Genomic DNA, 24,961 nt, shown 5'->3' with positions numbered 1-24,961 from the left:
ATGGGTGTGTATGACCATCCAGTTCTGTACAGACTCTTCAGAAAGTAGATGAACTTTCCTGACTGTGCTCCGGGACATTGAGAGGTTGTGTAAGATGTGCACTCTCAGGAGTTTGAACCTGCTGACAATTTCCCTGGCTGTGCCACTGATGTAAAGAGGGGTGTGAGTGAGTTCTCCCAAAATCGATAACCATCTCCTTTGTCTTGTTGACATTGCCTGACACCAGGCCTCGAGCTCTTCCACCTGCTCTCTGTAGGCCTCGGTCAGTCATCGTTGTTGGTAATGAGCCCCCCCACTGTTGTGTCATCGGCAAACTTGACAATGTGATTACTCGGGTGTTTGGCCGAGCAATCTGAATGCTAGGTACAAGGATGTTGCTACAGTTAAGTGTGTCTCAAATGTCAAAACATATACATTCAATTTAGATCAAGCTGCCAGCGGCTGAGACAGGCTCATGGCAGTGTTTAAAAGCCATCTAGGTAAGTACGTGGATCGGGTGGGGGCAGAGGGCTCTGGGCCAAACTTGGGCAGATGAGACTAGCTCACGAGGCAACACAGTCAGCACAGACCAGTTTCCATACGGTGTGGCTCTGTGACTCAGTCCAAGGCCTGCAGACACCCCTGAAACACAGTGAAACGTACTTACCGGTCATTCCCTTTCCAGTTTGGCCACGTCTGTTTACAAAGCATTTTGTAGCGTTCCAGGCAGGGCTTGTAGTGGTGACGATACGCATACCCTGCCCGCCGCACTCGCACATTCTCCATAAGCCCCAGGTACTTGACCTGCATTTGCACCACGGCCTCCTCAAACTTGACTGGTGATTTTGTGTCATTGGGTTTGATGCATCTGTGAAAGAGTGTGGGTTAAACAGTTAATGAGGTTATACACAGCAGCATGGCAGGCTAACAGAAATCAAGAGGTTATTAAGGAGGGCCGTTTGTTGACAGGGTTACTAGTCCACCTGAGGGCATCAACACTGAAGCCAGGCTGGGCGTACAAAGCTGCCATCATTATCCATTCAGGACTTATATGACTCTATCCTGTATATCAACACAGTTAGCAATGAAATGTCATCTGAAGTGGACCTTGTAATCATATCAAACCGTTCCAGCAGCTGAAGAAAATAACCTATGGACACTTTCTCAAGGCTACTAGGGAATGGGCAAGAAATATTGCTCTTGGCAGCAATGCCCATTTTCTGAGAATGAATGACCAGTGAAACGAGCAGATGACATTTGTTTTTCCCGGGGTGAAAGCTGCCAACTATTCTGTGGGGTGGGGAGTGGGGGCTGAAGTAGGTAGAATGCCTGTATTTAAAGCCACACTGGAGATTTTTAAAAAATCATTGATTGAAACTGGCTCACATCTGCAAAAAAAAAAATTCTCCTCGGAAACAATACCAGCAATACCACCAGCCCTGAGCAATCTGTAGATAAAGTGAAACGTGGGAAAATCTTACCTGATGTAGTTGGGGTTTTTAGCCTGGAGGTTTTTCATTAGGTAACTCACAGAGGCCTTGAACTGAAAGCCAGCTGTTGGTGGCCTCTTCAACGACGTAATCTTTGAGTCCCCTTCAGAAAAAAATGACTTGATTAGCTTGTGCTTGGCCTGCCACATGGCCTTGGAGATGTCCCGGTACAGCAGGTCATTGTTCTTGTCTATAAATTCTGCACAATTGTACGTTACCTGCAATAGCAAAAAAGAATGATAATGAGTACCACTTTTCTACCAGCTGCCCTGCTCTCCTGAAGTTTCTCACTCACCTTGGGTCAGGTTTCTCAGTTGCCAATCACTGTCTAAAACATCATCTGAGATTGGAAATTAAAGGTGTGCAATTGCTCCTCGGCTAATGTTCAGTTTCAACCAGAAAGTGGCAGGATTTAGGCAGACTTTGTTCCAGCTCCAGGGCATGGAGTTTGTGTTGGCATCCAGACTGGGATCAGCTGGCCCACTAACCCTGGAGATTAAACCTGAGAACGCACTACTCTGTGAGCTTCCCTGTTATATAGAATTGTGTATTAATCTATTCAAGCACGAGGGCATCATGCCATGAAGATCATCGCCAGCTCTTCTGGTCAGTTATCCAATGATATGCCAGTGTCTTTGGCATAAGAAGCAACCATACCAACTACTTGATCTTAGCCTGGTTATACCACTGCTTGATGCCAAGTTGAGTCCAGATATTTTTCTGGCTCAGAGGGTAACTGTTTTGCACCGAAATGAGATGTTGCTGCTCTCATTCAACTCCAGAGATGTAAGGATATAATCAAGACCAACTTTACTGTAGTAATGAGGGGGATAATATTGTTGGAGGAGCTGTGCTGAGGGAGAGCTGCACAAGCTTGCCTGTCCAACCGCCAAAGCCTCTCTGATTCTCTCAACTCCCTGACCCAGTAATCCCCAAGGCCCTCAACAGGAAATCCATTCTCCAACCTCTAACCCTCTCCTTCCACCCCACATTGGCTACTCACACTATCATCCATTGCCCCTCATCCTGATGAAGATTTCCCCCTCACAGCCATTTCCCTAACCCTACCCCCACTATCTGTGCCCGGCCTCAGATGCAGGTGCCATGTCTTCCAATACACGTTCACATGACTCCAGTACTACTGAAATGCCAGAGGGTTCATCTAACACATCCATTTATGCCCACTAGATTTTCTCGACCTGTCAGCCACTACAGCTGACAAAATACTTGGAAGTTGTTGAGAAGATTTTCTGATTGCTCTTCACTGACACGCATATTGAGTGTTGACCATGACAGGAGACCTCATTTATGAATGTCATGGCAAACAGGTTTTGGTCAGAGTACTACAACATGGAAACAGGCCTAGAAGCAATCCAAGCCCTCAGTTTGTCTACCTTACCTGTATATGCATTGTAACAGATCCTATTCAAAGTGGTAGTCCTATGAGCTTATATTTTCCTCCTACCAATCTAGTTTAAGTTCTCTCTTGTAGTGAAAACAAATTTCCCTGCTAGGATATTTGTTCCCCTCAGGTTCAAGTGGTATCAAAATACTGTGGATGTAAGAAGTATCACAAAAATAACACACTGTGGAGGTTTTACAAGGAGTAAAGTGCTCACCTTTCCTGCATAGTGCTGCACCCGAAAACAGTTGGCAGGCAGTGTTAAATCAGTGATGAACTTGGAGCTCTGGGTCTCTTTGCTCTCGAAATGCTGATGGCCAGAAAAGAACTGGTTTAACTTCTGGAGGAATGTCATTTCAGTGACAGTCCCAGGCCGGAGACACTCTTCATCCAACATTGCCAAGATGCCTTTTTGATTCTGCACAGTGACAATCAACACAGTAGGTCAGGTGAATGGACATATTCTCCCAGATCCTCCCCGGCACCAGATTTACCTCCTCCTCATACTGAGTCACAATAAAGTAATATTACACATTTGATAGTTTAGCAAAGTGGGTACTCCTGACGTGAAAATGTAGACTTGGTTTACCAGTGGAAATCTAAACACTGGACTCAATGCTGTCCTCTGCCTATACAGTATGTGTATGCTCAAGTGTAGCCATTGGTTGCTGCAGGAACCTGATTAATTATCCTCTCCTTGCACAGCAACGTCAAACCACCCCATTCAGCAAAGGTACAATGGCTGTCCCTGGGAGCTTGCTGATTTGTATAGTTCAGTGTTACATTAGGAGGGTGTTTAACATGTTTATCAACATTTATTAATTGATTTGCATTGCTATTCATTCCTTTAAATATTTTAAGACTAATATGAACACATATCTACAGATGAATGCCACCGCACATTTGCATAAATGCTTCCACACACACACACACACACACACACACACTCACTGGTGAATGTTAAGTACCACCTTGCACCGAAGTGTTCTCACACCATATTCTTATACAGTCTTTTCTCTCTCTCTGTCTCACACTCACACACACACAAAAGTAACAACTACAAAAACCAAATATATAAAAAAACTGAAAGTACATTTTCAATCAGGTCACAGATAATGGCGTTGTCAAAATATTCAACTTGCGTCCATTCAATCCCCTAGAAAAGAGAAAGCAAGAATAATAGTCAGAAAAGAACATGATTAGTTGGAGCTCATGACACACCAACAGTCAAACTCAGGGGCACAGGCATGATTTAATGATGCAGGGATTAAATTGACCAGAATAAACAAGTCTGTCTGCTTAACTCAAGGACATTGAACCTATCCCATTGAACCTGAATATATGATATATCCTATACAGGTAGCTCATTTAGCTACCAAATCATTGGGAAAGTTTGTGAATTTTATTAAGTCAGATTTATCCAACTGTAAGATCAAGGGACAGCTTACCTCTCGTATATACTCCTCCTGTTCCTCTTTCAGAGTGAGTTCGATGAAGAGTTGCTGCAGCTTCTCATTGCAGTAGTTTATAACAAGCTGCTCAAAACTATTGTTCTACAGGAAGGAATTCAAATGATTAGAACATTTGAAAGTTTTTGACAAGGACAGGTCATTTGGCCAAACAAAGCTTGGCAAATTCCTATTCACATAGTGTGTTGAAATAACTATCGAGTTTAGATTTGAAAGTCTCTAAGGTACTACTCTCAACGACACAACCAGGTAGTTTGTTCCATGTGTGCACAACTCACTGTGTAAAGAAATGCACCTGATGTTAGTCTGATGTGAGCTTGTAAGCATCGGAAAAAGATTTGAATTTGTATAGCACCTTTTAGACTGCCCCAAAGCACTTTACAGCCACCAGAATAGTCCCTGTTGTAATATGGGAAGCATGTCAGCTAATTTGTGCGCAGCAACCTGCCTCAAAGAGCAATGCAATAATGACCAGATCATCTGTTTTAGTGATGTATATTGAGTCTGGGATGTCTCCACATTCCTCCTGAAAGAAAGTTTAACATTTCATTCAGAAGAAGGCAGTGGTCACCCGATATTTTGAGCAAAGCTCCCTGGAGAGGGACAGAAACTCTCAGCTTTCAGGCTGCAAGGTGAAAGAAATTACCATGCTCACTGGTGAGGAAATCACCAAAGAGAGCCTGAGTTGTTCCCTGGAAGTCCAGGGAAGTGAATGAAAATAAAAGAAGCAACCACTCTTCAGTCCTTAACCACTTACAGAGAAGCATTACCACAAGCTCCTCTCTATTGCTCTCAGCTGGGAGAAGGTCTAAAGTGAGGTCTAATCATGGGTCAAAAAAAAAGATGGAACAGACATCACTCCGTGGAGAGCTAAAAACTGAAAGTACATGGAGAAGGTTTTCAGAAATTCTTTTTCTTAAGGATAGTAATGAAAATTCCTAAAAATATTCAATTGGATTAACTCAAATTGGGGAGGAAAACAATATTTTGTTTTTCTAATTGTCCCTCCAAGAGGTGCATTCTTGCTGGGAATCCCCAGCATTCAGGTCATTGCTGTCAACATGCACCTCTCTTCACAATGGGCCTTGGGCAGGTTCGTTGACTGTGTATCTCCAGAAGCTTTCACAGAGAAGCCCAACTGCAATTCCTGACACACTTGTGGAGCGGCAACACCAGCTAACGAATCCTCTTGCTGTCTGAGAAACACCTCAAAGTTCCTTGCAAGTCCCGTCGCTGTCTAGATTGCAACATGTTAACATGGGATAGCTGTGCAAACTGGGCTACTGAGAGCCTTGTTTTCACAGAATATCAGTTCAGTCAGAATGGACAAGAATTACAATGAAGTATTACAGAAACTGGTTATTCTACTCAACACCCATCTTCTCCCACTCCTTTCTGTCTCCCTACATTCGCTGCCCCTTTCTTCCTCCTTTCTGCTTCCTTAAACTCAGCTCTGATGTTCGCTTTGACAATTCACTGTGGGAATAAGTTCCACATTCCCACCACTCTCAAGAGAAAGTAATTTCCTCAGCAGATTTATTTGCAGTGTTTGCCACCTTTCTCAGTTCCCATGAAATCATGTTAGACTTCCCTGCGACAGTTTTTACAGGAATAATTACACTGCAAACTTACCTCAAAAATCTCAAATCCATAAATATCCAGCACTCCCATCACCTTCTTCTGCACTTTGCCTTTCACCTTGAACAAAAGTAATTTGAAGTGATTTGGTTTTTGCCATAAACTTGTTTGAGAGACATCCTATTCTATTCCATTCAGTTGCCCAATTTTTAGACTTCTCCCAACCCCTCCTGAAGATACTGCCTTGCACTAGAATGAGATCCCACAGGCATCAACAGCACTCCCGTAACTAAACAGTGAAATGAGTCTGTTTGACTGTAAGGAGCGTCATAGTCAAACTGACACTGTCCTTAATTGACTTCTCCAGTTTGGAGTTGGGTGGGAGGAGGTTTATTGCATTGAAAATCAATTCTTGGACCCAAGTTGCTGAAGTCAACTGTGTCTACAGAGGTGGTTAAACCTGGGAACCTCAGGTTATATTGTTCAGTATAGACTGAGCAATGCAAATGTTCTCTGAACCAAATAGTGAGTCTGTAACACCCAATTTATTTCCTTCATTAATTCTTATAGCTCCTGATATATGGATTAATTTGACTCAATTTTCTCAACTGAAGTCTATCTATTTCCCCATAATATACCAGCAGCTTTAGGTAACTGCAAGGTTTCAACTCCACTAAATCCAATGTTACAGTAACAATAACATTTCTAATAATTTATTCCCAGCATGATTCCTACAGAAATCTCTATTGTGCTCGATTACCTGTATGCTCTCATTGATTCGGTTCACCAACCAGTTAAACAAGCGGTCATAGAGGTTTTTTGCCAAAGCATCACGTGCATAGGAACTCTGGGTAAAAAAAAAGACATCTTCAATGTAACATTGCTGTGGGAGTTTGAACTGCAGCCAATCAGTGAATGAGAACACAAGAGAAGGTGACTTCGCACAGGTCTGCAAATGAATATTTAAAAAAGCAGTGTTTTGCAGTAGTTTTCAGAGTTTGAACTGCGGCCAATCAGTGAACAGGATTCATTAGCAAGGGCGAGTAAATATAAGGCAGGGGCAAGCAGAGCGGCCATTGTGTGTGGGCCAGTGTTAGGGTGGCTTTGGCTCATCAGGCTGAGACGAGATCAGGCTTGGGCAAGGTAAGTATCCGGTAAGTCTCTTTTTCTTTATTCACAAACAAGGGGAAATCTGCAGATGCTGGAAATCCAAGCAACACACACAAAATGCGGGAGGAACTCAGCAGGCCAGGTTGTATCTCTCAAAAAGAGTACAGTTGACATTTCAGGCCAAGACCCTTCAGCATGACTGGAGAAAAAAAGATGAGGAGTATAGTTAAAAGGTGGGGGAACGGGAGGGAGCAGCCCAAAGATGAAGAGGTTTTCTAAAGGCAGGATGATGCAAGTGTGGCTGGCAAGGGAAGTCAAATCCAACATAAAAGCCAAAGAGAGGTCTTACAATAGAGCAAAAATTAGTGGGAAGTTAGAGGATTGGGAAGCTTTTAAAAACCAACAGGAGGCAACTAAAACAGTCATAAAGAAGGAAAAGATAGAATACAAATGTAAACTAGCCAATAATACTAAAGAGGACACCAAAAGTTTCTTCAGATATATAAAGACGAAAAGGGAGGCGAGAGTAGATATTGGACTGCTGGAAAATGATGCTGGAGAGGTAGTAATGGGGAAGAAGGAAACAGGCAGATGAACAATAAGTATCTTGCATCAGTTTTCACTGTGGAAGACACTAACAGTATGCTGGAAGGGGGCAGAAGTGAGTGAAGTTACTGTTACTAGGGAGAAGGTGTTGGGAAACTGAAAGGTTTCTGAAGGTAGATCAATCACCTGGACCAGATGGCCCACACCCCAGAATTCTGAAAGAGGTGGCTGAAGAGATTGTGGAGGCATTAGTAATAATCTTTCAAGAATCAGTAGATTCTGGAATGGTTCCGGAGGACTGGAAAATTGCAAATGTCACTCTACTCTTCAAGAAGGGAGGGAGGCAGAAGAGAGGAAATTATAGGACACACACACACAAACACAATGTGGGAGGAACTCAGCAGGCCAGGCAGCATTATGGAAAAGATTATAGCCAACGTTCCGGGCCAGTCAGTCTGATCTCAGTGGTTGAGAAGATGTTGGGGTCGGTTGCTAAGGATGTGGTTTTGGGGTACTTGGAGACACATGATAAATAGGCCAAAGTCAGCATGGTTTCCGTCAGAAAAAAATCTTGCCTGACAAATTTGAATTCTTTGAGGAAATTACAAGCAGAATAGACAAAGAAAATGTGGTGGCTGTTGTGTACTTGATTTGCAGAAGGCATTTGACAAGGTGTCACACATGAGGCTGCTTAACAAGTTAAGATTCCATGGTATTACAGGAAATATTCTAGCTTGGATAAAGCATTGGCTGATTGACAGAGACAAAGAGTGGGAATAAAGGGATCATTTTCTGGTTGGCTGTCGGTGATTAGTGGTGTTCCACAGGGGTCAGTATTGGGACTGATTGTTTTTACGTTATATGTCAATGATTTGAATGACAGAATTGATGGCTTTGTGGCCAAGTTTGCAGACGATACAAAGATAGATGGAGGGGCAGATAGTGTTGAGGAAGCAGGGAGACTGCAGAAGGATTTAAGACAGATTAGGAGAATAGGCAAAGAAGTGGCAGATGGAATACAGTGTTGGGAAGTGTATGGTCATGCACTTTGGTAGAAGAAATAAAAATATAGACTATTTTCTAAATGGAAAGAAAATTCAAAAATCTGAGGTGCAAAGGGACTTGGGAGACCTCATGCAGGATTCCATCAAGATTAATTTGCCGGTGGAGTCTGTGGTGATGAAAGCAAAAGGAGTGTTAGCATTTATTTCAAGAAGACTAGAATTTAAAAGCAAGGATGTAATGTTGAGGCTTTATAGGGCACTGGAAAGGCCTCACTTGGAGCCTTTATCTAAGAAAGGATGTGCTGACATTGGAGAGGGTTCAGAGGAGGTTCACGAGAATGATTCTGGGAATGAAAGAGTTATCATACAAGGATCAATTGGTAGCTCTGGGTATGTACTTGCTGGAATTTAGAAGAATAAGGGGGAGTCTCATTGAAACCCACTGAATGTTAAAGGCCTTGAGAGAGTGGGTGTGGAGAGGATGTTTTCTACAGTGGGAAATCTGGGACCAGAGAGCAGAGCCTCAGAATAGAGGGATGTCCATTTAGAATTGAGATGAGGAGGAATTTCTTTAGCCAGAGAGTGATGAATCTGTGGAATTTGTTGCCACAGGTGGCTGTGGAGGCCAAATCATTGGGCATATTTAAGGCAGAGGTTGATAGATTCTTGATTAGTCAGGGCATGAATGGTTATAGGGAGAAGTCAGGAGATTGAGGCTGAGAGAAAAATGGATCAGCCATGGTGAAATGGTGGAGCAGACTTGATGGGCCAAAAAGCCTAATTCTGCTCCTATATCTTATATGGTTCTCTGGGTTATTCATCCTTCCTATCTTTAAGAACTGAACGCAGCTTGGTGACTGTGGATGTATCAAAACAAAAAAAAAAATCCGATAGGTATCTTTGAAATGTGCACAGTTGGGTGTGGGCAGAATGGGCGAGTGCTTCACCCTCTGAATACAGAAGAAATTAGCTTAAAGTTTTTTTCAATCAATCCAATCTGTACAATCCAACTTTCTATTACTTTGTAGAATACACGTCCAGGTATCAGATGCTTTCAACAATTTACATCCAGGTATCGGATAGTCTCAAGCATTAACTACTCTGTACAATTTGTTTCCAGCTAATACTGAGTATTACTATATATCACTTGCTCCTGATACCCTTTTGCAAATTACTCCCAGGTATCAGTTGCTCACTGGACATCTTACTCCCATATACCTATTCCTTAGTCACAGCTTCACATCTGTTTTAAATGCAACACTTTACCTGAGCAGCAGTTAATGCCTTCTTCACTTTCTCACTCCTGGCTTGCACAGTCCGAGAGCAGAGAGCTTGTTCCAAAACAGCCTCATCAAGGTTAATCAAAGTGCAGACTTCTCTGAGTGCTGGAGACGACAACAGAAACATACAGTTCACATCCAGGTGCTTGAACTCACAGCTTCCAGTATCGTTCTGGGGAGCCTGTGCTGCCTTACCTCAAAGACTGATTCATCTGTCTGAACCACAGTGCCCAGAACGGAACAGAGTACCCCAGAAAGAGTCTAAACAGCCTTTTTATAAAAATTAAGTTTTACAGCTGTCATCTGGCTTCTTAACTAACATTTGAAAATGCGATTTTGAATCTTTCTGCTCCTTTGCAGTTCATTGAGAAAATACTTACCTTTGATATCAGCAACATAGCATTGATCCATCCCACTTGACAGAGATTCTGCCTTCAGCGTGATGTTGCCAAGTTTAAGCACGACAGCAACAGTGTCCCAGATAGAATCCATTTCAGATTTGGTGAACCCAATGACATTCATTGCGCTCTGTAAGATAACCAATGCGGTAACTGTGAATGAACCCTTCTCTTTAATGTTGGTATGTTTAGAGTATGGTACTGGCACTGAAGTAAAATTATCCAACCAGAAAGCCCAAGACTTGAACTAACAATGTAGATGTTAGTTCAAATCCCACCATGGTAAATCTGGAATACAAATTAAGTCAATAACCTGTAATTTTAAAAAAATGTCTAAGTTAAAAGATCAGTCTGGTTCACTCAAGCCACCCTTGCTTTGTCTAGCCTATATGGAACTCCAAATCTGCTGACTCTTAAACTCTTCTTGAAATGGCCTACCAAACAAGGTCTTCAACCTGAAATAATAACTGTGTTTCTCTTGTAGATGTGACCCAGCCAGCTGAGTATTTCCAACTAAAGAAAAATCTTTCTTTAGATTTCCAGCATCTACAGTTTTTTAAAAAATCACTCAACAATATAATTGTTGCTTCAACCTAGGCACTAAATGTGGACACTGCAAAGTCACTCCCAGCCCATACACCTTTGCAAGTCCTCCTCACTAATACCCAAGGACTAGTACTCAAATTGGGAGAGCTAGCAAGGGCACAGAATGAACTCTGGATGGAGGCCATCATCAAGAGTGGCTTGGAAGCACGAGCAGGCCAAGTCCTGAAGGACTTGCCCACAAGATTCAGTCTGTGTTAGGTAGTGAATGAACAAACACAAAAAATAAAATTATTTGACCTTGACCTCATCAAACAGCAGAAGCATTGTCCATAATCATAGTATTGACAGGTGACCCTTGAACTGTCCTTGCACCTACACACTGTGGACACACTCTATGACAATCATGCTAAGTAGAATATGACTGAGGAGATAGTAGAGTTATCCAAAGCTACAGGAAATAGGTTTACGGTAAGGAATAAGAAGGTTAGAAGGGATCTGGGGAGGAATTTTATCACCCATATCAAGATGGTGCTGATGTACATCGGCGACTCCCTGCGGGCTGCAGGAAATTGTACCAGTTTTCCTCTTAAATATACTCCTTTTCAACTACTTTCACTGCAATCTGCAGCATGTAAATTTTCTCTTAACAACGGACTACGAAATTACATCAATGATCTTCAGATCTCACGTTCGACGGTTAAGTGCGGAGCAGTTAAGCGCGGCGCCTTTAAGGGTCAATGCCAAGGCCAAAAATGCAGCAGGAGAACCAGGATTCAAACCAGGCTGAAGCGCAGAGGGATGAGGCCTCCTCTGCCTTCCATCTCGTTGGCGAACGTACAGCCACTTGAGAACAAGACTGACAATCTCAGGGCAAGGCTGCTGTATCAGAGGCAGATGAGGCAGATCTTAGTTGTTTGTTGCATTGAGACGTGGCTAACAGAGAACACGTCAGATGCAGCGATCCAGCCACGTTTTACTATTTTCAAAATGGATTGACCCTACGATCCTGGTAAGGAAAGAGGTGCCGACATGTGCTTTTTAGTCAATTCTCATTGGTGCACGGACGTTATGTCAACTTCTTGTTCCCCTGACTTAGAACAACTAACAATTAAATGTAGAACATTCTATTTTCTTCAGAGGTTCTCGTCCGTGATCCTGACCGCAGTTTACATACCACCACCAGCCGATTATAAACAAGCACTCGCAAAACTGGACGATGCTGTCTGTAAACAAGGAGCATCCCGCGCATTTCAAATTATAGTTGGCGACTTTAACCAGGCCTGCTTGAAGAAAAACTTGCCCAATTATCACCAGCATGCAACCTGTTCCACCAGAGGTCCCAACACAATAGACCACTGCTACACTATGATAAGGAATTCCTATCATTCCTTCCCGAGACCATCTTTTGGCAAGTCAGATCAGTTGTCTGTACTCCTGCTAGCTGTATACAGACAGAACCTAAAGAACAAGGCTCCAGAGATCAAGACAACCAAGAGGAGGTCACAGGAGGCAGAGGAACGGTTAGGATTGCCTTGAGTCAGTGTATGGGGCCATGTTCAAGAAGTCATCTAGGGACCTCAATGACTACACCAGACTTTACCAGACTTAAAATTACAGACTTTATTAAAACAGCTGTGGATGAGTGTGGCCCTACAAAATCACTCAGGGGTTTCCCCAACCAGAAGCCTGGGATGAACAATGAAATCTGGAACCTGCTGAGAGCCAGATCAGATGCATTCAAGTCTGGAGATCAAGAATGCTACAAGAGGTGCAGGTATGATCTCTGGAAAGCATCTCTCGGGCAAAGTGGAGATTCCGGACTAGACTGGAATCAACGAGGGATGCCTGACACTGTGGCAGGGTTTGAATGCCAGAACCTTGTACAAAGTTAAATCATGTGACATAGGGGACAGCATAGCTTCACTTCCAGATGAGCTTAATGCCGTCTACGCTCACTTTGACCACCAGAACTGGGAAGAACCATCATGCACTCCCACGTCTCCTGATGATCCTTTGGTCTCAGTATCTGAAGGTGACGTGTGGGCTGCCTTCAAGAGAGTGAATCTGAAGAAAGCATCCGGTCCAGACGAAGTACTTGGCCAAGTACTGAAAACCTGTGACGACCATCTGGCTGGTGTATTCCTGGATATCTTCAACCTCTCACTCTAGCAGTGTGTGGTACCCAATTGCTTCAAGCAGGCTTCAATTGTACCAGTGCCCACGAAGAACGTGGTAATCTCTCTAAATGACTATTGCCCAGTGGCACTTACATCCACAATGATGAAGAGTTTTGAGAGGCTGGTGTTGAAGAATATCAGCACCTGTCTGAATGGTGACTTAGATCCATTCCAATCCGCCTACCCAAAGCAACAGATCCACATCAGATGCCGTCTCACAACCCTGGAACATCTGGACGGCAAAGATGCATACATCAGGATGCTTTTTATCGATTACAGCTCAGCATTCAACACAATCATCCCCTCAAAACTAATCAGTAAACTCCAAGACCTGGGCTTCAATACCCCTTGTGCAATTGAATCCTGCATTTCCTCATTTGTGGACCCCAGTCAGTTCGGATAGACAAAAACCATATAACCATATAACAATTACAGCACAGAAACAGGCCATCTCGGCCCTTCTAGTCCGTGCCGAACTCTTACTCTCACCTAGTCCCACTGAGCTGCACTCAGCCCATAACCCTCCATTCCTTTCCTGTCCATATAGCTGTCCGATTTAACTTTAAACGACATCATCGAACCTGCCTCAACCACTTCTGCTGGAAGCTCGTTCCACACAGCTACCACTCTCTGAGTAAAGAAGTTCCCCCTCATGTTACCCCTAAACTTTTGTCCTTTAACTTCTCCTGCACAATCTCCATCAGCACAGCAGCACCACAGGGATGTGTACTTACCCCCTGCCCTACTCGCTTTGCACCTTTGACTGTGTGGATAAGTACAGCTCCAACACCACATACAAGTTTGCTGACAACACCACTGTTGTGGGTTGTATCAAAGGGGGTGATGAGCCAGCATACAGGAGGGAGATTGAATACTTGGCTGAGTAGTGTAATAACAACCACCCCTCACTCAATAAGACCAAGGAACTGATGGTAGATTTCAGGAGAGGGAAACCAGAGGTCCATGAGCCAGTACTAATCAGAGGATCAGAAGTGGATAGGGTCATTAACTTTAAATTTCTGGGTGTTACTATACCAGATAGACCTGTCCTGGACCCATCATATAAATATAATTGCAAAGAAAGCACAACAGCACCTCTACTTCCTCAGGAGTCTGCAGAGGTTCAGCATGTCATTGAAAACCTTGGCAAACTTCAATAGGTGTGTGGTGGAAAGTGCGCTGACTGGCTGCATTACAGCCTGGTATGCCTTTGAGCAGAAAATCCTACAAAAGGTAGTGGATTTGGCCCAGTACATCACGGGTAAAACCCTCCCAGCCATTGAGCACATCGACATGAAACATTGCCATTGGAAAGCAGCATCCATCATCAAAAACCCTCACCCCCCCCCCCCCAGGCCGTCCCCTTTTCTCACTCCTGCCATCAGGTTGAAGGTACAAGAGCCTCAGGACTCGCGCCACCAAGTTCAAGAACAGTTACTACCTCTCAACCATCAGACGCTTGAACAAAAGGGGATAACTACACTCATTTAAGGACTCTGTTATCTTGTTCTTATTATTGCTAGTTATTTATATCTGCATTTGCACAGTTTGTTTACAGTTAACAGTTCCCGATGTTTACAGTTACTGTTCTATAGATTTGCTAAGTATGCCCGCAGAAAAAGAATCTCAGAGTTGTCTGTGGTGGCCTGTATGTACTGTGGGTGCTTGGAATCGATAACAAACCGCCTGAGGAGGTGGTGGAGGCAGAGAGTCTCACAGCATTTATGAAGTATCTAGAGAAGCACTTAAATCACCAAGGAATAGAGGGGAGGGCTATGGACCAGCGTTACACGACATCCCAGTGCAATGAAGCTGCAGCTCCAACCAAGCTGTTCCAGGACAGTCACAACCCTGACATTCTACAGCAGCATGGAAAGTGGCCCCGGTATATCCTGTTCACAAAAAATGAACAAGTCCAATTTGGTTAATTACTGCCTAGTCAGTTTACTTTCAATCATACTGCAACGTGCTGCAACGATAATGCACTTATAACCTGATCATCAACGTCCGCTTCGATTTCACCAAGACCACTTGGCTCCAGACCTCGAACACGAACTGAATTGCTGAACTCCAACGGTGATGTGAGAGTGACGACACTTGACGTTGAGGCAACTTTGTGCCTGGGTCAAATTCAACACGTTTTTTTTTGCAACAACGTGGCTAAAATAAAGGGATTTAACGCGTGTCTGCATCTGTAATAATGAACGGAATTTGACCCTGGTGTTGTCAAGAAGATCTAGAGGATTTGATTCCAAATGCTTCAAAATCTTCCCAGAATCAGAAAAAAATTCAGCAACGTGATTCAAGAGGTGATTGATAAATCCAGATTTTGGATAGTGCACAAGGCCACTGATTATAATTGTTTTTTTTATTATCCAAAACATGTATGTACATTCACACATGTACTGTATATTACAAAACAATGGGAGATTTGTGTATATATTCACATATATTGAAGATATTGTATAAGTTGGATCTACATTCACAAATATATAAAGGATTGCAATCAAACCATGCCTTTAATGTTCTTGGAAAAACTGGATGTGCTTCATAACTAGCCATGTCTTTTTTTCTGCATTTGCTGTTATTTAAGCCAAATACAGCAGCTAATTTGCGCAGAGCAAACTTCTATAAGCAGCAATGTGATAATGATCGGATAATCTCTCTTTGCAATGTTCAGCGAGAATTCCTCTTACTTCTAATTGTGGCTGTGAATCTTCTATACCTGCCTGAGAGGACAGACAGGATCTTAGTTTGCAGATCTACTGCTAAAATGGCACGTTTGGCAATATGACACTCTCCCAGTACTGTAGTAGGTTGGAATTAGAATTAGTCACGTGTACTGACGCACAGTGAAAAGCTTGTCTTGCACACTGTTCATACAGATCGGATCATTACACAGTGTATTGAGGCAGTACACGGTAAAACAATAACAGAATGCAGAATAAAGTGCAGCAGCTACAGAGAAAGTGCAGTGCGGCCAGACAATAAGTGCAAGATCATAATGAAGTACCGTAAGGTCAAGAGTCTATCTCATCATAGAAGGGAACCAGTCAATAGTCTTAGAACAGCGAGACAGAAGCTGCCCTTGAGTCTTGGTAGTACATATTTTCAGGTTTTTGTGTCTTCTACCCAATGAGAGGGGTGGGGGAGAAGAGAGAGAATGTCCATGGTGGGTGGGATCTTTGATTTATGCTGACTGCTTTACTGAGGTAGCAAGAAGCCAAGTCCATACACTGGAATTTGAGCTCATAATATTCTGACTCAGATGAGAGATGAGCAATGAGTCAAGGTTGACACTTGATTATAGAACTACTATAAATTTAAACATTTGTATAGATATTTCATGAAGCTCTTGTACATTTTCTTTGCCTCATATTTGTGAGTAAAGTGCAGTAAAGCATCAAAGTTTTCAGCATGGACTCAGCTTTGCCCTTGGACTCCATAGAGTCGTTCATTTACGGTGCTGGAGAGGATGAACACAACAAAATAAAAGCAGGGGTAGGCCACTCACCCCCTCAAGTATATCCAATGACTTGACTTCTACCACCCTCAATGGTGGAGAATTCTGAAGATTCGCCATCCTCTGACAGAAGAATTTCTACTCTCATTTTGTAACTCTCATACTAGTGGAAATATCTCCACATCTGCCCAGTCAAGCCCCTTTAAGGATCAGTAAGATCATCCCTCAATCTTCTGAAATCCAAAGGATACAAACCAAACTATCTTGCCTCAGAGCTCCAGGATGTTCAGATGCCCAAAGCCATATTACCCCATGGGGGCCAGACAGTCCCCATGGGTGAATCATGGGGTTGTTACAGAAGGAAAAAGGATGTTCAGCCAATAAAGCCTGCACTGACTCTCTGAAAGAACAATCTTTCGGTCCCATTGTTCAACTTCTCTCCCCACAGTCCTTCAAATTATTCTCCTTCAAATATCTCAATTCCACCTTTAAAGCACCCACCACCCTTTACTGCAGTCAACTCCAGAATTCACTGTCCAAAATTTTTTGCCTCACATCACCGTAGCTCTTTTGTAAATCACCTTGACATTGCCCACTTTGGTTCTTGATCCTTCCATCCCTTTTGTGACCTTCTCCCTTCCCCCAACTTTGTCCAGAGCCTTTATGATCTTGTACAGCTCTATCACCCCTTTTCTTCTCTGCTGTAAGGAGATCAACCACAGCTTCTCAACATTAACTTAAGTTTCTCACCCTTGATCGTTCCACTCAATTTTCACTGCACCCTCTCTTCCTGAGCAAAATCAAGATCAATTGTCCAATTCCACACAATATTTTTAATACAAATTCAATATAACTTCCCTATCTTTGTGCTTTTATAAAGACAAAAATAATGTATACTTTCTAAAGGTCACTTTTTTGAATCTTTCTTGCCACATGCAAAGGTTTGTGCATGTAGTCCCCAAAGAGAGATCCCTTGTTTCTCATCTCCTTTAGAAATGGGATGAGCTGAACTGATCCCACAATCTATGGACACATTTTCAAGGAGTCTACAACACATGTTATTGATATTTATTCCTTATTTATTTATTATTATTTTGGGTTTTTAAATTTTGGTATTTGCATAGTTTGTTGTTTTTTGCACATCAATTGGTTGTCTTTGTTGTGTGCTGATTTTCAATGATTCTATTTTATTTCTTTGCATTTATTGTGAATGCTCACAAGAAAATGAATCTTAGGGTTGTATATGGTGACATATATGTACTTTAACCGGCTGGTGGCATAGTGGCATCAGCGCTGGACTTCGGGGCGAGAGGTCCCGAGTTCGAATCCAGCCGGCTTCCCTGCACGCTCTCCATCCGTGCCTGGGCTGAGTGTCGAGCTAACAACTCGACCTTGTAAAAAGAAGACTTGGAGAGAGATGGGCTCCGCCAGGTTTCAGATGCCCAAGACACGCCGTACAATGAGCATACCAAAGCTTGTCATGACAGCACCCCGACGACTCCAGCAGGAGTTAAGGGCGCGTGCGCACGCACACACACACACACACACGTACTTTGATATAAATTTACTTTGAACTTTCATATTATCTCTCCTTGAACTCCTTCCAAATGCCTCACCTGTACAGTGCTTTGCATTAAACTGCATCTGCCCATTCCACTAGATCGAATAATCCTTTTACAGTACTGTGTAATGCATTGCCCAAGCTATGTGTCACCTACAAATTTAAAAGCGGTTCCCTGTACATGCAAGTCTGAGTTATCAATAAGCAGCAAGAAAAGCAGTGACTTTGGTACCAATGCTTGGGGAACAGCAATGCATACTTTCCTCCAAACTAAAACATGACCATTTACAAAGTATTTGACTCTGATCTCAAAGCACATTTCATATTCATCTTCTGCTTCTACCTTGTTTATTCCAGGGGCTTCAATTCTGGCGACAATCATTCTGTGGCCTTTCAAAAATCCATATAATTGCACTGCCCCCATCAACCATCAGCAACTAAACTGACTTTATTGATCCACTCCTATCAAAATAATTTTGCCCACAATTGTTTCAAACAGATTGACCAACATTGAACTGACCGGACTTTAAAAAGCCTGTAAAGGTAAATCAAATAATTAAAGAAACATACAATATTTGGAATCCTCCTGTTCTCTGGCACCCCAGCTCATTAGTTGAGGACTGGAAATTCATGGCAATAATTCCCTCAGCATGCATTGAGTCTAGACCAGGTCATTTGTCTACCTTAAGCCAAGCTTTTGACTTCCTCTTCTTTATCAAATATTTAGCCCCTCTCAATTAGTTCCCATCTTATCATGACTTTGGCTGCATCACCTTCCTTGGTTAAAAAAAATAGAAAAATCCAACGAATAACTGGTTGTCAATGTCAAAGGGCAGGGAACATATCAATCAATCTGCACACTCACTGTCAGTGCAACAAGCAACAGCAATAACTTGACAGAAGTATGTGTTTATATGGGGGCAGGGTGGGGGTAGTGGGTAAAGATTGGATTTTGATTTCAGCAAAGAACAGGTGTCTGATGTCAAATTTCATAGCTGGACACCTTGCTAATGGTCCACACATCCAATGTTTGATCTGGATACTCCTCAAATAATCTAGATCACCTACGTATAGTCCAGGTTACTTTTGTACAGTCTGCAGATTTTGCTAACAAGGTCTATCCCAGACACATCAAATCTATTCCAGCAGGTAGGATGCTATTTTTGTTTAGTCAATTCATCATTTTACAAAGGAAGACTTGTATTTGCACAACACACACAAAGTTGCTGGTGAACGCAGCAGGCCAGGCAGCATCTCTAGGAAGAGGTACAGTCAACGTTTCGGGCCGAGACCCTTCGTCAGGACTAACTGAAGAAAGAGTTAGTAAGAGATTTGAAAGTGGGAGGGGGAGGGGAGATCCAAAATGATAGGAGAAGACAGGAGGGGGAGGGATGGAGCCAAGAACTGGACAGGTGATTGGCAAAAGGGGTACGAGAGGATCATGGGACAGGAGGTCCGGGAAGAAAGACAAGGAGTGGGGGGGAACCCAGAGGATGGGCAAGAGGTATATTCAGAGGGACAGAGGGAGAAAAAGGAGAGTCCTGACAAAGGGTCTCGGCCTGAAACGTCGACTGCACCTCTTCCTAGAGATGCTGCCTGGCCTGCTGCGTTCACCAGCAACTTTGATGTGTGTTGCTTGAATTTCCAGCACCTGCAGAATTCCTGTTGCTTGTATTTGCACTCTTCAATTTCAGATTTTTGACGTTTGCAAGATTTTAAAAGTAATAACTTTTAATCTTAGAGTCAATTTCCCAGATCGTCGGTGGGAGTTATGCTGCTTGGGATTATCATTCCCTTTCTAAACACAACACACTTACTTTAACTACATCAAAGTTGGCAGCATCATTGACTCCGCTCAGTGATGTTCTGTCCGAGTTCAGGTAAACGTACTGATTACCATCTCTTTGCACCTTAAGTCGTTCTGTGGAGAAAAGGTGTGTGAATGATTATTCTGAGAATTGTACTTATGTGAGATGATAAATTTAGAAGTGGAAGAAAAGGAAATGATATTTATTGGAGCTAACATGCTTCATTACATGAAATGCCAAAACAAGGGATGGTGATATGTATAAATCCCTTCACAGTTTGTTTCTGATCTCAATTACAGAGGCAAGGGAGCCTCCCAGCAAAACCAGTGATCGGTATAGTATTGTTTATTTAAAGATACAGCATGGTAACAGGCTCTTCCACACCAACAAGCCTGTGCCGGATAATTAACCTGCACGGCTTTGGAAGGTGGGAGGAAACCCACACAGTCATGGGGAGAATGTGCAAGCTCCTTACAAACAGCGTCAAATTGAACCCAGGTCTGTAATCGTGTTACGCTAACTGCTAAGCCGCCATGCCATTTCATATGTACAGAAGATCATTGAGACAGTAACTCAAAGTGAGTCTTAATTCAGTGGTTGGTAAGTTGATGGAAAAGATCCTGAGAGGCAGGATTTATGAACATTTGGAGAGGCATAATATGATTAGGAATAGACAGCATGGCTTTGTCAAAGAAAGGTTGTGCCTTACAAGCTTGATTGAATTTTTTGAGGATGTGACTAAACACATTGATGAAGGTAGAGCAGTAGGTGTAATGGAAATGGATTTCAGCAAAGCATTTGATAAGGTACCCCATACAAGGCTTATTGACAAAGTGAGGAGGCATGGGATCCAAGGGGACATTACTTTGTGGATCCAGAACTGGCTTTCCCACAGAAGGCAAAGAGTGGTTGTAGGTGGGTCATATTCTGCAAGGAGGTTGGTGACCGGTGGTGTGCCTCAGGGATCTGTTCTGGGACCCCTTCTCTTCATAAACTTTATAAATGACCTGGATGAGGAAGTAGCAGGATGGGTTAGTAAATTTGCTGATGACACAAAGATTGGGGGTGTTGTGGATAGTGTGGAGGGCTGTCAGAGGTTACAGCAGGACATCGATAGGATGCAAAACTTGGCTGAGAAGTGGCAGATGGAGTTCAACCCAGATAAGTGTGAAATAGTTCATTTTGGTAGGTCAAATATGATGGCAGAATATAACATTAATGGTAAGACTCTTGGCAGTGTGGAGGATCAGAGGGATCTTGGGGTCCGAGTCCATAGGACACTCAAAGCTGCTGTGCAGGTTGACTCTGTGATTAAGAAGGCATATGGTGTATTGGCCTTCATCAATTGTGGGATTGAGTTTAGGAACCAAGAGGTAATGTTACAGCTGTATAGGACCCTGGTCAGACCCCACTTGGAGTGCTGTGCTCAATTCTGGTCGCCTCACTACAGGAAGGATGTGGAAACTATAGAAAGGGTGCAGAGGAGATTTACAAGGATGTTGCCTGGATTGGGGAGCATGCCTTATGAGAATCAGTTGAGTGAACTTGGCCTTTTCTCCTTGGAGCGACGGAGGACGAGAGGTGACCTGATAGAGGTGTATAAGATGATGAGAGGCATTGATCATGTGGACAGTCAGAGGCTTTTTCCCAGGGCTGAAATGGCTAGCACGAGAGGGCATAGATTTAAGGTGCTTGGGAGTAGGTGCAGAGGAGATGGCAGGGGTAAGTTTTTTTTTAACGCAGAGAGTGGTGAGTGTGTGGAATGGGCTACCGGCGGCGGTAGTGAAGGTGGAAACGATAGGGTCTTTTATGAGACTCCTGGATAAGCACATAGAGCTTAGACAAATAGAGGGCTATGGCTAAGCCTAGGTAGTTATAGGGTAAGGACATGTTCGGCACAGCTTTGTGGGCCGAAGGGCCTGTACTGTGCTGTAGGTTTTCTATGTTTCTATTTACTTTGTCCTCATTCTGGGGATATGGGCATTGCATTTATTGCCCAGTCCCTATTGGCCACATTTGATTTGCCAGCAGACACTCACTGTCAATGCTCACCATGATGTGTAAACGAGATTCTTGGAGGAAAGTGGGCATCCTTTGGGACTACCCTATCCAGAAAGTGCTCTGAGCTAGCTTTTCCAGGATGGAAGAATATTAATCTGTCCCTGAATCTTTTGGGCAAGGTTCAGGAGATGAGGCCCCGTCAATGAAATAGGATGTGCATTGTGAGAAAGTTTTGGAGGACAGGAGACGGAATTGTTACACTCACCCAGCATCTCAGGTGACCCCCCTGCCAACAGTTGGTAGAAGATGTGGAAATTCCTCTCCCCTTTCAGACGCTTGACAACACGAGACTTTTCCAGGAGATCTGAAACACCCAAGCCGTCAAAGCTCAAAATAAAGCTCACGTTTGCCTTTACTCACCTTCTGCTTTCGCACTCAGATAAAATGCTTAAATTCACAGTATACAAAATTAAATGCAACTCTCTAAAGAAGAATAAAAGTCACTAAATCAGAGGTAGAAATGAAGCAGCATTTGGCACTTTTTAGCTCATCTCTTAAGAAAGACCCAGTGCCTACATTTCTAAAGGACAGATCTCAGTTACTTCTCGACTCCTTTCCTGTCCACTGGTGACCACTTTTAAAAAACATCCTTTAAATATTTTAACTCCTCCTGTTACACTACTGGAATAAATATTTTACTGGGAACGTGGATGAATGAAACAGATGAGTGCATTACTAGTGTAAAAATAGTGATGTCATTTCATTTGGCACTGCGTCAGACAGGACCAGTCCTTGCATGCCAAGGTTAGTGAGCTAAAAATTTCAACTGTTCTGCCAGGACAAAAGCCTTAATCCAGACTGGGAACGTGAATCTCCACTGTGTGAGAGTGGAACTTCATTTTCCCACTTGTAGAACCTTTTGAGAATGTACCAATCACCTCTGAACCACGGGATATTGTAGTTTCCAGATTCTCACCTGTGACAGACAGAACCCATGTACAGCTCTTGCACTATTCCAGTCAGATCCTACTCTTGAAAGGATACCTCCAGACCCCAGCCTCAGCTGCTATTGCCAATTCCAGTAGTGAACCTCACCCGGTCTGAGCAGCTGTTGGGAAACAAGCACCACTGGAACTGGGCTCAGATACACAGAGGAGAGGGTTCCTCCTCAGGTTATGAAATGTTTGACAACACCAAAACCACTGCAGATTTGGACACAACTTGTTTAGGACTTTCTATCCATTTATTACAAGAGCTGTACATGTCTTTTACCTACTTATTACAATAGGTAAAAGACCAGTATTGCTCTTGCACCTTTTGTGACCACTGATCATCCCAAAAATGGGGATTTTGTCACCAGTGAAGTATTCTGAGGTGTTATCATTATTGTAATACAGGAAACATCAGCTATTTTCCACACAGCAAGCTCCTAAAGGTGGCCATTCCTTTTTCTCTCTTCTACCTTTTAGGGGAAGATACGGGAGCATAGAAGCCCAGATGACCAGACTCAAGAATAGCTTCTTTCCCAGTGCTATCAGACTCCTGAACCAATCGGTTCTTTCACATCCCCTCGCTGGTGGGGCCGCCACATTCTCAGTCCCTAAATCCAACCTCTTCTGTTATTGTCACTTGAGCATTTCTTTTTGCATTACTTCAGTTTGCACCATCCTGCTGTTTTGCACTCCCTGTATTTATTATTATTACAATGTGCACTGAACTTCACACGAGCAAAGAATTTCATTGCACCCTATGTATATGACAATAAGTGAAACTAATCTGAATTTGAAAGGCAGGGTCTCTCAATTTAATTACTCTAAAAGCTTGATACTGATAGAGGAAAGCAGTTTACAAAAGCGATGTCAAAAATCTGCACATTATTTTTGGAAAAATGACAATTGATCACAGGATTGTTCTTTAAATACTAATAAAGCAACTGGCACATAGCCCAGTTGCCCTGGGGAGAATGAAGATCTTTCTATTCCATTGCCGCCCCCAATTACTATGCAACCATAACCATTTTTAAATGCTGGTTAGCCTTGTGTTATCTACTGTCTATTATCTTGACCTTGAATCTTTAATGGCCACAGAGAATAATTAATAATCGTTACTCAGAGTTTCTTAAAAGCAAAACACTACAAAAAGTTGGGCAATGGGAAAGTACTTCAATCAATGTTAACACAGGCTGCAATTAAACCTTCCACAATTTGTTGTGCACATATTAACCATAAGGCCATAAGACATTGGAGCAAAAGTAGGCCACTCAGTCCATTGAGTCTGCTCCGCCATTCCATCAAGTTTGATTTATTATCCCTCTCTACCCTGCCTTTTCCCCTTTAGCCTTTGACGTCCTTACTAATCAAAAACCTCACCATCTAACTAACTCACTACCTACATGATAACAGTCACTAAACTAAAAAAGTCCTTTTTAAAAACTAAAAAAGCCCTACGGAAACCTATGGTTATACTTCCAAAGTACAAAATACACTGGATTTTTCCCTTGGGAACACAGTGAAAAGGGAAGTGGGAGTTCTAAGGATAGAGAAGTCCTAAACAAGTGTGCAAACGTCCCTCCTATCAATTTTATGGGATAATATTCCAAAAAGCAAACACATCAGAGTTAGTGCATTCCTAATACATTTTAATCAAAGGCCATAGACAGCTCTAAACCCAATTTGCAGTCGTTGATTTACATGGATTACCTCTCAAAGTCCACCAATAATCATTAACAGGAATTGGTTTTGGATCTGCAGATAAGGAAGAATGCATCACCTAAATTGATTCTTGGACCTCCAACCCGAGTGTTATCATCATTTATCATGCTACTGATCTCTAACCCACATAGAGAGGTGTTGAATTCTTTCATGAAGCTTAAGTGGAGCTTATTTATAGCTCCAAGTCTCTTTACCCTTTGATACTTCAATACTAGATGTAAACAATATGCCATCAAAATTGTTCCATAATGAGCAGTAGGTATTTCTATATCGAACTTAAATATGCCTCTGACTGGCACTACTGGGTATCTGATTCAATTCATTTTGCATTACCTTACAAGTCCGTCCTTGCCAAGTTTAATACCATCTGTGAGGACCCTTCATCAGGACGGGCCAGTCCTGATGAGGGTCTCAGCCCAAAACGTTGACTGTTTATTC

The 24,961-nt window shown here is 42.8% G+C and overlaps 1 protein-coding gene across 1 annotated transcript in view; it reads right to left on the bottom strand.

Annotated features, from left to right (window-relative positions):
- LOC140191358 (unconventional myosin-Ib-like) overlaps positions 1 to 24,961 on the bottom strand; it is a 78,278-nt gene that overhangs the window by 29,052 nt on the left and 24,265 nt on the right. Inside the window, exons 7-17 of the mRNA XM_072248692.1 lie at positions 22,078 to 22,176; positions 19,821 to 19,924; positions 10,239 to 10,386; positions 9,845 to 9,963; positions 6,679 to 6,765; positions 5,973 to 6,038; positions 4,320 to 4,424; positions 3,965 to 4,027; positions 3,089 to 3,289; positions 1,461 to 1,687; positions 647 to 847 (exon numbers count right to left, since the gene is read on the bottom strand). Of these exons, the coding sequence (XP_072104793.1) occupies positions 647 to 847; positions 1,461 to 1,687; positions 3,089 to 3,289; positions 3,965 to 4,027; positions 4,320 to 4,424; positions 5,973 to 6,038; positions 6,679 to 6,765; positions 9,845 to 9,963; positions 10,239 to 10,386; positions 19,821 to 19,924; positions 22,078 to 22,176 (1,420 nt within the window). The remainder of the gene's footprint in view (positions 1 to 646; positions 848 to 1,460; positions 1,688 to 3,088; positions 3,290 to 3,964; positions 4,028 to 4,319; positions 4,425 to 5,972; positions 6,039 to 6,678; positions 6,766 to 9,844; positions 9,964 to 10,238; positions 10,387 to 19,820; positions 19,925 to 22,077; positions 22,177 to 24,961) is intronic.

The sequence above is a fragment of the Mobula birostris genome, chromosome X (genome assembly GCF_030028105.1).
Source record: "Mobula birostris isolate sMobBir1 chromosome X, sMobBir1.hap1, whole genome shotgun sequence".
Lineage (NCBI taxonomy): Eukaryota > Metazoa > Chordata > Chondrichthyes > Myliobatiformes > Myliobatidae > Mobula > Mobula birostris.
This window is presented reverse-complemented; position numbering and strand designations above follow the sequence as displayed.